The following is a 13563-nucleotide window of genomic DNA, read 5'->3' on the forward strand; positions in this document are numbered from 1 at the left end:
GAGTTGAACAGGACAGTGAGCTGTTGGAAGACACCTTGCCCGGGTCGAGTCTCGAAATGGAACAGAAGAACCTTGGAGAAAGAAAGGGGGTCGTCCCGTGATGTCAATAGAGCAATGTAATCGGTCAAGAGTGAAAGGCGCTACCAAAAATAAAGCAAACTCGACTCACTAGTTCATGGAAGTACGGTGTAAGCTCCAGAAAGTTGTGATCACGCCAGACTTCTGCATGCCCAGGTTGCCCAGAAATTGTATTATGGGAACTGGGACCAATCCCTGGCAAACTTCGACGGCCAGGTACAGATAGAATGCGCCCAGTCTCTTGGGGACCTTGCATGACGTTACACCCACTCGTTCATTCTTAGGCCATCCCGATCGGGTTTCTGTACAATTGTGGATCCCGGTGCGGGAAACGTTGGGATCGAGCACGATCGAGAGCCGGAATAGGTTAACGATGTGGAATCTTCAATACCTACAGTGGACTCAAGCTCCGGGGCTTATTGGATTTGGATTGCCTCCTCACGCGCACAACTGTAGTTGGAAGACGACGGCGAGGGTTGGCAAGGAAAGTACTGGACAAATCCCAATTAGTGGCCAATGCCACGAGGTCATGGCAAGCACAGTTCTTCAATTGGGCTTTTGGAAAGGATGTACGCATGCCGGGTTGTTTCTCGGATCACACAGGCTTGGCTTTGTCTTGGCCTTCTGTACAAACTGCACCCCCCTGTCTATAGGCTGGCGCTTCGCAGCGGCCTGAGCGCCTGAGCGCCTTGCACGGCACTTGGATCGAATAGGATGCCACCCGCAGGCTGCCGAGGCCAGCGAAGCCCCCACCGATCCGGTAGTCATCGTGGGGTGATGTTTCTGGTAGAGAATCCCGTGAGGATGCGGACAAGAGCGGAGAGTCACCCGGACCGCATTGCTTTTCAGAGGTGGGTTGGGATGAAATTTCGAGTCTGGCCGCTGGCGCGGGGCCCGTCATACGACTGCACCACGGTCGAAACAACATAAGAGAACTGTGAAAACGCGGGCTGGTGATGATCTTGCCCGAGCTCGATCTGAACGAGGGACATTCTCGACCCGTAAGTTACCGCGTACTGTGTAGTATCACGGAACCTTGCTGCAAGACGCCTTGTGGGCCGCTCTTCGGCTGACGAATTGTAGGATTGCTATTACAGCAGGCCCTCAGGTAACCGTCGCGTCGAACCTATAACTGCAAAGATAATGTCGTCATCATGGTCGAATGGTACTTTAGCAAGGCGGCCATGCTGTAGACAGCAGAAGACAGACAAGGCCAGGGGGCCATGCCGAGTTGTGGAGTCGGGGAAAACGCGCCAGGCTGGACATACGGATCCCGCGGATAGAATGGAAGAAAGTGCCCCAACGAACAGCCCGCGGAACAAAAGACGACAATAACACGAGGGACCCAATATGATGTCGTAGCCACCAAGCGAGGTAGACTGTCACATCACGTTGATGAGGTAAATCTCACGATTGCAAGCTAGACGTCGTGTCGCCCGCTACCGCTTCCCCAGGTACAGTACCTAGGTTTTATCCAGATTAGCGTGCGGGTGAGGCGAGGCGCTGAAACGAACCAATCTGCCGCCCGCTTGCGGCTGCAACCATATGCTGGCCATGCCGCCCGCCCCTTGCCCCCGTTCCTGGATCAGCGTGGGACGGGGCATTCCCGGGCTATAATCTCCGGGTCTCAGTGCCATCAACTCGGGAGTGAGGACGGAATGCAGTAAGGCAGGATGCACGACGCAGGAACAATCAAGCAAAGCAGTCTGCTCCGTGCAGCGCAGCATAGGCACAGCTTGCATTGTCGCAGCTCCTTGTGTTGACATGGTCCAAACTCAGGGGTCTTATGACTGCCTACGTCGAACGTTGGGCTGGGATGATTTAAGGTTGAGCGACATGGGCGCAAACAGAGTAAGTTAAACCCTATTTCACTCATGACCAACAAGGCCTCCCAGGCGAGGTGCCGACCGTGATGGAGCCAGTTGATTTCAAATACTCACGTTGGCAGACGAACCCGGCAGGTGCCAATGCTAATCACTGGAGTCAATGCCATGCCCATCTGCCGGCCCGGGCCTGGTCGCCTTCCGGACTCCGAGGTCCGAAGTACAGCGGCCGAGAACAGCGGCAGTGGGTTGATTAAGGGACTACATTACAGCATTGATCATGGAAGAAATGGATAATAGAGTCTGCATCTGTTCAATTACAATATACTCTGCAGCACCATTGCTTTTCACAAGGCCAAACACAAGTACGCAAGGGTAGGGGTTTCAAAGGGGTATGGAAGACGGATGGATTGCAAGAGTCTCGCTGCGGGGCATGAAAACCATACATAGTAGACTTGGAATGTACTGTATGTGCATGGCTTATCTTATCTCTTCAACTTCAGCACCTAGCCCCGATCGGCGGTTTTAGGTGCCTGCTTTCTTCGAATATGGATATCATAAGGACTCGTAGGCTCTAAGCTAAGTGAGAATATTATAATAGCAGGTCATACTATCTAACGTGGACTGGGCCAAAACTGTTATAATGCATGTTTCTGGACTGGCAAAGTAGCACGATAGCTCAGGCAGTCTCGTTATGCCCACTAAACGAGGCATTTCCGTCTGTTCTCCTATATAAATAATATCGCTAGGATTGATGGTACTCTCGTGCTTACGCAACACCGTCGCGTTTCTTGCACAGATCTGTGTAGAAGTCTAGCCCCGCATCCTCCCTGATTGTGCCATACATGGAACTGCTATCCAAGGGTTTGCCTTTTTGAAGTTCGCATGCAAGTTCCATGTTCTTCAGTGCCACACGGCTGACCTCGAGATCAGTGCCTGCTTCGGTAGCACAGTTGATTGCATGTTTGGCGTCCTTGATAGCTAGCGCCACGTCGAATCCAGCCTTTGCGTCGACAGCAGGGGCGTATGCACCTGTTGTGAGTCTCTTGGAGTAGCTTTCGATAACTGGTCCGAAATTGTCTCCCAGCATCTGCTCAAGGATAGCTGGCCCTAGGCCAGTCTTCTCAGCGAAGACGTGGGCCTCCACAATCGCCTCCATGAAAGAGATAACGCAAATATTTCCGGCAATCTTTAAAAGGCTCGATTTGGAGACATCCTCGCCCATATCAATAACCGAGCGTCCCATAACACCCTTCAAATAGGGGTCGATGGCCATTCGAGCAGACTCGGGGCCGGCAGATACAAAGATCAGCCTACCGGCCTCAGCTACAGGCGATGCACCGAAGACAGGGGCTAATGAGTCGCGTCAGTTACACATATAACAAATTATCCATGTACGGCGTAGTTTCTCACCAGCCACAAACTTAGCTCCTGCTTCAGTGATTTTTCTGCACACCGCTATGGACGTATTGGGATGTACTGTAGAGCAATCCACGTATATCTTGCCCGCAAGGTTCCCCGATGCAATAGCTTCATCAACTGTGCTCTCCAGCACCGCATCATTGCTAACCTGGACGGCAAGATTGATTAGCATGAACACACCGTCGGAGAAAAGGTGCACAGTAGACTTGCACATGAGAATATGATGTTCGTCATGGACACAACTTCCGCAACGGTTGTGACAGAAGTTGCCCCCAGTGCTTTCAAGGCATCACCGCGGGATAGTGTTCGATTAGTGTAAACCAGAGGAGGCGCGCCAGGCGACGACAGATGCTTCTGCAGATTTTTGGACATGCCAATACCCATGGAACCTAGTCCTATCCATCCCACTTGAATTGGTGCCATTGCAGCTGCAGAGAAATAGTTTGACGAAGAACAAGTAAATCTATGACTTTTGGGATTGGATATACAAAACGCAAGAGGCCCGGTCGCTACATTCATGCCAAAAAAGCTAAAATCATACGCAGATGCGGACGGCAAGGTTCATTTTCTTTTTTTCTATCATTCTCTTGCTGTCCTCTTCGTAGCCTGATAATGAGACATTCAAAATAGTCTATCACAGACAACCGTCCATATTGCAGACTAGTGAACGATAACGGTACTCCATCGATTACTTCTAGAATGGCGGCCGAATGCCCGGCCTCCGTTACCGGCGATTGCAATAGCTATCTACGGCTCCGCGATAGGGTTCGACAAGCGACTGGCTCTGTAATGCCGACTAAGCTGAGCCTATCCTCAAAAGCCTGCCAAATTTCCAATCAAGATTTTGAAAGTTGCTGTCAGGTGGTGGGGATCGGGTCCTGTCCCGAGTTTCTGCGGAGACGGAAAGGGTTCCGATGCTGCCTAGGGTGTGCCGAACTTACCGGGACAGCCACGGGCACGGGATAGGTCCCGACAACTGGCTCGATAATCTACACCTGACGTCGGCAGGCATGAGCAAGTAGCATCAGCGAGACCAGCTGAGCATTGCCTAAGTTGCAGCATTACGGGGATGCACCACAAACCGGCGGGCCGGCGCGCGGGGAGGACGCAACCATGGATAACTAGGTAGGTTCAAGTTGAAGTCATAGCCACAAGCGCAAGAGAAAACGGATGTACTATACTCATACGGCATGCCTCAATCTTTCAGAGGGACTGGGTTCTTGTTGGGTTGCTAGGAAATCAAACTTCACACTACATGTGAGGGGGGAGTTTTAGATCATATTGAACCGTACTATAGGATAAATCAGAGGCACAATACTGAGTTGGGGCACATGAAGTCAAAGATTGAGACGGCTAGCTCCGACGGACTTATACGATGGACACGCTCGACGAAAGATACACAGCCACTTGCGATACTGTATATTTCTTTTTGATAAGGTTGGGTACAATGACGAGTAGAACCCTTGCGTGGTTGTACTGATCCATAATCGATAAGTACTCTGCGCCACTGATAGCCACGTCTTGCTAGTTGGTGCATCACTATCGGTACGACTCACCATATCCCGGTCAGAGGTTAGAGCTGTATCACCCAAGATCATGCGTTTTTGAGACGAGGAGAACTCCCAACGAATAGGAGAGCGCAATTGATCGTGGATGTCGTCAGCATTCTGCCAGCTTTTGCCCACAATATGGAGCATGCCTGCACGTTCGCCGTATAGCCAGAACTGTTGGCGAATTGCTGGGCCACGACTATCTCGAGGCTTAGACCCGCGAAATATGGGATGCCGTAGGCAATGTCGTGAAGCCCGGTTTCGGGGCCCTGGCACCTAATGTCAAAGAAAGGAACACCTCACGCAGCTAGCACGCAGTGGGCAGTTGCTCCCACAGCTTTGCTACTATATCTGCACCAGTAGGACTTTGCAACCAACTCTAAAAAACGAAAACACTCCTCCGCGGGGCTTTATTCACTGTCCCCAGCATACCTGCTACATTTGCGCCGTGTTTGGTGTCGTAGTAGTTGCAGTGAGCCGCGCTCAGCCCAACAAGACAGAAAATAATGTTTCGAGACCAGCAGGGCGAGTAATGTCACGCAATGAACCCAAGCCGGCTCATTCTTGTGATGGTCTCCATCTCGTGGTAAGAAACCTACTCATTCCAATAAGTCCCAACGCCAAGATCGGCCTTGTGAGGTGAGCATGGGTCCGGCAGGCTAGGAGCTGCACTCTTAAACATGGATAATAAAATGGTGGGACATTAATACATATGCTAGCACAGTACTAGAATATGGACGAGGCCTCCAAGACTGAACAACAAGACCCGTCCAAAATTTACGACTTCGTTTCGACAGATAGTACTTCGGGTGACATTCGGTAGCATGGAAGACGTAAGGTACCTAATAAGCAACTAGCCTCATGAATTTGCCTATGACCTACATTTGGTTTGGTCAAGAGTTACCAACGTTCTAAAATCTTTGCATCGGCTTTTTATTACGAAGCTCTCGCCTCATCACCACTAGACAATAGCTATCTTCACGAAGCACTGTTTGTATTATCTGCCTTGCCCCTCTTCCCAATGCCAAAAATTCTCAAGATTTCCCTCCTGAAACCAACGACATCCTCTTCATAGGCTGCTTCGTAAGCATCAATAAATGGCGCTACCCATACAAGATCGGCCTCATACGGCTTGACGAACTTAGTACGGTGTAGGATTTTCCATCCAAAAAAGAGGACGGGGGCAACTAGAACCATGGCGTAATAAGTAAAGAATGACTTAATATCCCACTTTCCGGGAAGGAAAATGCTGTAGCCGTAGGTGCAGACTATAATACTCATGAAAACCAACCCGATCCACGCAGAGTAGGGCTGAAACCATCCGACGTACGGCAGGCTTTGGCGGTCCAAACCTTGGGCGCGGCATGCGGCGTAAAAGAAAATGTATGTCATACAAATAATGATGTAGTCGATAATTTGCGCGGCCGTAATTAAATTGACGAACCAGCTTAAAACCGAGGCAGTGCTGCTAGACAAGTTGAGGAAGGCCAAAGTAGAGAAGGCCATAACGCAAAGAAGCGCGTAAATGGGGACTCCGTGCTTGGTGCAGCGGCGCAAGAATTTGGGAGCACGTCCATCAAAAGCAAGTCCGTAAAGACTTCTCGTACTGCAATAAGTATACGCGTTTCCAGCAGAGAAAATGCTTGTTACCAGTAAGGCATTGGTGATGTCTGGCAACACACTAATGCCAAAGTTGTTCATGGCAATCACATATGGTGACGCTGCAGCAGTTCCAGCCCCGCCGGACGAGCCACTGAGAACTGCGATCAAGTCCTTGTCATTGTAGGGAATAACGATACCGACAAATAGCGCGCTTCCGACGAAAAATATGGCAAATCGCCAATACGCCGTCTTGAAAGCAGCCTTCAGGTATCGCCTAGGCAGCTTTGTTTCACCAGCGACCATGGCCACGTATTCAGGTCCAACGATGACAAATGCTGCAGACCAGAGGGAACCTGAAACGCGTTAGATGATTCGTCCAAGAGAAACTGCCAAAATTGGTGGGTGACCATACCAAGAAAACCCTCAAAGCGGCCTAATGAGCCCGTGGTAATATATTCGGCAAACGCCCCAGGCTCCCTCCAGTATCGGAATCCGTATGCATCGTGGTGAGGATTGCCGCCGCACATGGTGACGAATGTAAAGCAGAAGACGATAACGAGGAGGAGGATCTTTCCGGAGGACAGCCAGAACTCGACTTCGCCGTAATACTTGACTGCAAATGCGTTGATACAACTGCAGAAGAGTAAGCTGTCTGAAACAAGGAAAGACACGGGTGCCGCACGACTTACAAGTATAGAACGAGGCATATGGAGATAACAGCAGCCACCGGGATATTATCACGCCAAAACGAGAGGACAAGCGACAAGGCCGTAAGTTCAAAAGGGATCAGCAAGGCCTCATAGAGGAAGAAGTTCCAACCGGCCATGAAGCCCAGGGAGGAGTCGACCCATTTGCCGGCCATTCGGATGAAGGAACCAGTCACGGGCTGAAAGACGGCCATCTCGGCCATGCAATTGTTTACTAGACCCATGACACCGGCGTAAAGGATGAAAGCAAGAAACAGGCTTCCTGGTCCACCAGCGATGAGTCCATTGGAGATGCTGACGAAGACAGACGTTCCTATGGAGCCACCGATGGCAATCAGTTGAATCTGTCGATTTCCAAGGTGTCGCTTCAACTGATCCTCGGCTTCGTCGACTGTGCCCACGTGGACACTCTCTCCGCGAGTCTCGTTTCTGGAAAGGATATTGTCGTCCAGACCTGTTTTATCGTCGAGAATGCCCATGATTTCAAGATATAGCAGCGGCTGCTTTGAAGTGACGAGCAACGGCAAGGGGGAATAATGAAAGACAGTCGGAGTTGCAAAGAGTTATTCACGTTCTATATCTAATATGTCAAAGTGGTGACACCACAATTGAATGGAGGAACAGCGGAGAACCCGTCGCACCAGGAAAGCTTGGGGAAGTAGGCAACTATGAAGGCAGAGTAACTCCTGGGTGTTTATCAAGATGGCCGGGTTAACTATTGCAGGGTGGTAACGGTCTGTTGGAATAGCTACGGCAAATTCCCTGGCTACTCCCCGTATTCCTTTCCTTAGCTAACGAATAGATTTCTGGGGAGACCCAGGGGCTGTTGCTTTGCTGCCCCACAGCTTATCATGAGTCGCAGACCATAGAGGTACTGTGTAGGTTGATACGCTAACGGAACAACACCCGAGCTAACCACCACATACTTACAAGCCACAATTCGACGCGTCGAGTCCATGCGATCGGTAGTTAGCCAGTGCAGATGACTTATCTATCGTAGCACAACCACGGTAGATATCTATTGCCTCAGAAAACGGTATGCGTCGGAGGGAATCCCGCTTTCGCCTGGTCACTCCTGTAGACAGAGCTAGACTTGGAGGCTTAGATCAATGAGGACGCTACACGTTCTGATGGAGGGCCGGAAGGCCGATGTCACATGTGACCTCCTACGTCGTCTTGCTTGTCCCATCATTAGTTCGAGTGTCCCAGACTGACATCAGCTTCAATTCCAATTGCACCTTCTCGCCAAAGCTACTATCGCTCGTGAGGGGTAACAGTGGAGCTGCTGATGGATGCTATAGTCTCGATTGCTGTATTGGATAGTGACAATTAACCCCTCCGGCATCCAAAGCCGGCGTCGTGAAGAGAGACTTACATACTCACATACTTTCGTACGCATATTCAGAGATAAAACGAGCTACAATATCGCAAACGAGGTATTTCCATGGCGACCTCGCTTCTTACTGAACTTGAATCTAAAGAACAGAATATGCCGCTTTCTAGAATGTTGGGAGTCGTATCAAGGACCACGCTATTGCCCTCTCAAGCTGCGAGACATGCACCCCTTGCCATATTGCCCAATGGCGTGTTGATCAGGTCTGCCCTCATCGCGGCGATATCATCGAAACGACTATTGCTTTTACCTTCTCTTAAACTGCTATCCTTCTTCTCAAAACCAGACAGGGGATTCATGTTGCACCCCGAGAAGAACCCATTCATCCATGTACTGCTCAAAAAGACTTTTTACAACCAATTCTGTGCCGGCGAGACCCGAGCACAGGCGAAACAATGTGTGAAAGCTCTGAAAGACCTCGGATTCAAGGGTGTGATTCTTACATATGCACGCGAGACTGTCTTCGATAACGATTCCAAGTCGGGGAATATGCAAGGAGTTGAGGAGGTCGAAGACAAGGAGGCTACCTCCTCCAAAGCCTCTTTTTGCCCAAGTATTGAGGAGTGGAGGGTAGGCACTCTCAAAACCATCGAACTGATTGCGGAAGGGGATATGCTTGCTTTGAAGTAGGTCGACCATTCTTTGCTTGAATTTTTACATTGTCTAACGGAAGGCTATTTTAGGATGACTGGCGCTGGTTCAAAGGTTACGGCTGCCTTTGTCGCTGAACAGACGGTGCCACAACAGTTCCTAGACGCGCTCGACGAGATCTGCGCTGCTTGCAAAGCCCGATCGATACGTATCATTGTCGATGGGGAATCTCAACATTTTCAGAAAGGTATTGCTGCTACGACTCTACAACTAATGAACCGCTTCAACCGTGACGGCTCGGCTATCATATTCAACACATATCAGGCCTACTTGAAGCATACCCCCAAGGTTATTGCGGAACATCTCGAAGTTGCAAGTCAAGAGGGCTTTACGCTTGGTCTAAAACTAGTCCGCGGCGCCTACATGCTCTCGGATGATCGATCTTTGATTCACGACACGAAACAAGAGACGGACGATGCGTACAACCACATCACAACAGGAGCTTTGAAGCAGCAGATCGGCGAGTTTGGACAGAGTGGCAGTAAACCTTTCCCATCTGTCAACCTCTTCCTTGCTAGTCACAACAAGCAAAGTGTCATAGGGGCCCACAGGTTACATCAAGAACGGATCAGACAAGGTCTCCCTACAGTCCCTGTAGGATTCGCTCAGTTACACGGAATGTCGGATCAAGTGAGCTTCCAACTCTTGTCCGAGAAAGATGAATGTGGCGTACCCCTGAAGTATTTAAATGCTCCACTTGGGGCAGCATGGCGGAGTGTTTGGCATACATGCTCAGGAGGGCGGTTGAGAACCGCGATGCAGTATTGCGCACGACCGACGAGTTTACAGCGCTAAAGTCTGAATTATGGAGGAGAATCAAGTCGGGAGCTCGTTTTGTCCGTTAGGTGTCGTTGTTTTTACAAATTGAAACTCCTTTCGAGGATTGCTCAAGTTGGAATCGCACTTTGACTATCAACAACTTGACCTGGTGTGTCCTTTGGCTACACTAGTAAAACGCATACTCATTGAGTTGGGTCTGGTTCTAACATCAACATGACGTAGAGAACAGAAACCTGCATTATCTCTTATCGAATTGGGTGAATCTTTGACGAACACGGTTGCCCATGCAACTCATGGAAAGTGGACCCACTTGGAGCCGGCCTCCGCAGCCGACTGATCGGTAGTTGAACCCGTAGTGCGCCATCCGAAGGAGGGGGGACTGCGATGGAGCTGGGATCTTGCGCTTCACCCGTAAGGCTCAGGCGACTTGGCACACTTGGGCTTGATGTCAGATGGGCAGTTCAGTCATCCCAGGGTAGTTGTCTTACCATGTGCAAAAGACATACCAACTGCACATCACCACCGCTCAAGCTGTCATATATAATCTTCTCACAGATACAGACTTTATGCTATTCAACCAATCCATGTCATTTTCTCCTCAATAAAGGAAAGAAATCATGACTTCCCTATGTATATTAGGCTGTGGTATGATACTTCCCTGGATGTCGGGGATTCGCGAACCTAATACAATTATCAGGCAACCTCGGGGCTGCCATCCTGGAATGTTTACTTAAGGCAGCCAAGGCAGATGCTCCTTCGACCTCAATCAACAGATTCACTGCCTGTGTACGCAGTGAAAGGTCCCGGCTGCGGTTGTCCGAGCGATTTGGTACCTACAAGGGCCCATTAGAAATTCTGAGCGGCGGCAGCAATGTCGCAGCCGTGAAGTCCTCGGACTATGTCGTGCTGGCGGTTGACCCTGCGGATGTCGAAAACACCATTAGGCAGCCAGGTCTGGCCGATGCTCTTGCAGGCAAGCTGTTAATCAGTGTGATTGCTGGATGGACGAGAGACAAAATTGAGACTGCCCTTACTGCGCATTCTAGCGATAGCTCCTCTAAGTTTTGGGTTGTTCGCACTCTGCCCAATATTGCTGCTACAGTTGCTCAATCTATCACCGCAATCGAAACACCAAGCCCAGGGCTCCCAAGCAAGTATTTGGAAGTCACGGACGAGGTTTTCAGCTGCATCGGCAAGACAATACACTTGGACCCCAGCCGTATTGATGCTTTCACGGCAGTCGGCGGATCCACTCCCGCCTTTTTTGCGGTGATTGCCGACGCCTTGGTTGATGCTGCTGTTGCTACAGGTGTGCCAAGGGGCGATGCGAATGCGATCATTGCGCAATCCATGCTGGGTTCTGCGATCCTCCTACAGAACGGACTACGACCCGCCGACCTTCGGGACCAGGGTACCTCCCCTGGCGGATGCACGATTGCTGGTCTCATGGTTCTCGAAGAGACAGGGGTCCGCGGCGGTCTAAGTCGTGGTCTTCGTGAGGCTGTGACGGTCGCGAGATTGATGGGATCAGGGCGAGAAAACCTCAACGACACACGGTCGTAAATAGTCTTGATGAGAGTGGTCCCTATCAATTCTCTGGTATTCAATGAAGATTGAATGTCTCTATGCTTGTCCATTGCATCAGATCACTACGAGCAAAGTTGCGGCATAATCAAACGGGTTTTATGAAAGCGTCTTTGGATCGATCGGCAAGGGCATTCACACGAATTGAAGACATGAGGAACCGAAGAGTATGCTCCATAACAGTCCAGCCCTTCGAGTGCTTTCCACATGCGCATGTGTTGTCTTTACCGCTACTATATTCATCTGATTGTTGCAATGTGAGATTATCTAAGAATTTCGATGTACAACGATGTCTTCTAGAATACAATTGATTGCCTCTTACGTTGAAATACGATGGCTGGTATTGACTCCCCTCACGATCCATATAATCCCTGGGCCCCTTTCAAAGCCTGAATTCTCTAGCTAAGTAATTAACGCGATCACTTCCCTGATACTTTTTTTTCGAACTCTAGTAAGGTATGAGTCTTAACTTTCTGATGTTCTCTCTATTAATTGTGTCTCATGCCTTGTGCCTTGTGAATCATGCCGAAAGAGGCAAACTGTCTTCGATCTTTGCTATTTCTTTGGTACCTTCACGTATAGCTGTCTTCGCAGTGTCACTGGGCGCAACATACGGGTGCCTTGGTTGCAGCTTGGTGACTGCATCGACGATTCCGGCAGCTGCCGCACTTCGGATTGCCACCGCATACTTGGTTGCACTGACGCCCTCTTTGATGTATTGTTCAGCCAGGGCAGCAATGCGGTGCAACTTGAACGCCTCGTCGTATTTCCCTTGACGGTAGAGATCATATATCCTCAAAATAGTCTTTGGGAAGATGTTCGCGAAGGCTGCGACGCAGCCCGCCGACCCAGAGCTCAAACCTCCTATGATGAAGTCGGATTGACCACCGAAAGTCGCGAAATTGGACAAAGCACCAGACAGACGTGCGATTTTTGCCACCGAACCGCAGGTAAGCTTACACCCAACAATTTTCTTGTGCTTAGTCGCGAGTTTGGCAATGACCGCTGAGGAAAGCCAAACTACACACTCCCGGGAAGTTATAAACCACAATTGGGAGTGTGCTATTCTTGGCAACTTCATCGAAGAACCTCTCGATTACTTCAGGAGTGGTGGCCTTGCCGAAATAGGCCGGAGGAAGAACAAGCACAAAGGTGGCACCGGCCTCAGTGGCATCAGCGATAAGCTCGAGCACCTGCTTGGTAGAATGCGAACCAACACCGACCATGAGAGGGAAACCGGGGCCAACTGCAGTCCTGGCGGTAGAAACGAGGACTTTGCGTTCCTCGCGCGTCATCAGAAACGCCTCAGCATTGGTTCCCAGGATGACCAGCCCGGCCAGACCTGTTCGAGACAGGTACGAATAGAAAGCAGCTTGTGCTTCCAGGTCCAAGTTATCCGTCTCAGGGTTGAGGAATGTCGGGGCTGGGGCCCACACCCCACTGGCTGGTATGTTCTGGGTCATTGTCGTATAAAACTTTTCAGGGGTGCAATAGAGCTTGACAGAATATATTAAAGGATCATATATGAATGTGTTCAATAAGAAATGGTATCCTTTCATCCAAGATGGCGCAGGAGGTTGTCTCCAATATCTTATGCGGCTTCAGCTGTTTGCATAGCGTCTAACAGATCGCTCTGTATGCAGCTGCTACAGCAGTGGGCTATCAGGCCCAATCCGTCCGACAGTGGCCGCAGACTTGCTCCGATGCGGAGTTGGACCAGATGCGTCGGCAGGCCATCCGCATCCAGTTTGACTAAAGTTTCGTGGTATCGTTTACCCAGCTGCCCTATAATCTGTTGTGGAGAAGATGGACCCAGTCTCAGCGCGGGGTGCTAAGATATGCTTGGTGGAGACATCGGCTTGAGAGTCCGAGGAGTATAGCCAATGAAACATCATTAGTGACGCTGCTTTCGATAGCGAGTCAAGGGATGTGACCAATACTATCTCGGTCCTTGACTTGAAGGATATTTGAAC

The 13563-nt window shown here is 50.2% G+C and overlaps 5 protein-coding genes across 5 annotated transcripts; 2 read left to right on the top strand and 3 right to left on the bottom strand.

The window, feature by feature from the left end:
• Nucleotides 1-2670: 2670 nt before the first annotated feature.
• On the bottom strand, nucleotides 2671-3537 carry JN550_010975 (uncharacterized protein; the record flags this gene model as incomplete). The annotated part of the gene is made up of 2 exons (XM_049309290.1): nucleotides 2671-3254; nucleotides 3315-3537. The coding sequence occupies 2 exons, from the start codon at nucleotides 3535-3537 to the stop codon at nucleotides 2671-2673; spliced, it is 807 nt and encodes a 268-aa protein (XP_049167066.1).
• Nucleotides 3538-5851: 2314 nt separating this feature from the next.
• JN550_010976 (uncharacterized protein) lies at nucleotides 5852-7661 on the bottom strand (the record flags this gene model as incomplete). Its single annotated transcript, XM_049309291.1, has 3 exons — nucleotides 5852-6828; nucleotides 6888-7108; nucleotides 7165-7661. The coding sequence occupies 3 exons, from the start codon at nucleotides 7659-7661 to the stop codon at nucleotides 5852-5854; spliced, it is 1695 nt and encodes a 564-aa protein (XP_049167067.1).
• Nucleotides 7662-8872: 1211 nt separating this feature from the next.
• On the top strand, nucleotides 8873-10071 carry JN550_010977 (uncharacterized protein; the record flags this gene model as incomplete). Its single annotated transcript, XM_049309292.1, has 3 exons — nucleotides 8873-9201; nucleotides 9259-9906; nucleotides 9963-10071. The coding sequence occupies 3 exons, from the start codon at nucleotides 8873-8875 to the stop codon at nucleotides 10069-10071; spliced, it is 1086 nt and encodes a 361-aa protein (XP_049167068.1).
• A 552-nt stretch (nucleotides 10072-10623) lies between these two features.
• On the top strand, nucleotides 10624-11569 carry JN550_010978 (uncharacterized protein; the record flags this gene model as incomplete). The annotated part of the gene is made up of 2 exons (XM_049309293.1): nucleotides 10624-10651; nucleotides 10704-11569. 2 exons carry the CDS (start codon nucleotides 10624-10626, stop codon nucleotides 11567-11569), a joined length of 894 nt encoding a protein of 297 aa, XP_049167069.1.
• Nucleotides 11570-12110: 541 nt separating this feature from the next.
• Nucleotides 12111-13053, bottom strand: JN550_010979 (uncharacterized protein; the record flags this gene model as incomplete). Its single annotated transcript, XM_049309294.1, has 2 exons — nucleotides 12111-12545; nucleotides 12637-13053. 2 exons carry the CDS (start codon nucleotides 13051-13053, stop codon nucleotides 12111-12113), a joined length of 852 nt encoding a protein of 283 aa, XP_049167070.1.
• Between the last annotated feature and the right edge of the window lie 510 nt (nucleotides 13054-13563).

Source organism: Neoarthrinium moseri (assembly GCF_022829205.1).
Source record: "Neoarthrinium moseri strain CBS 164.80 chromosome Unknown scaffold61_Wmoseri_CBS_16480, whole genome shotgun sequence".
NCBI classification, from domain to species: domain Eukaryota; kingdom Fungi; phylum Ascomycota; class Sordariomycetes; order Amphisphaeriales; family Apiosporaceae; genus Neoarthrinium; species Neoarthrinium moseri.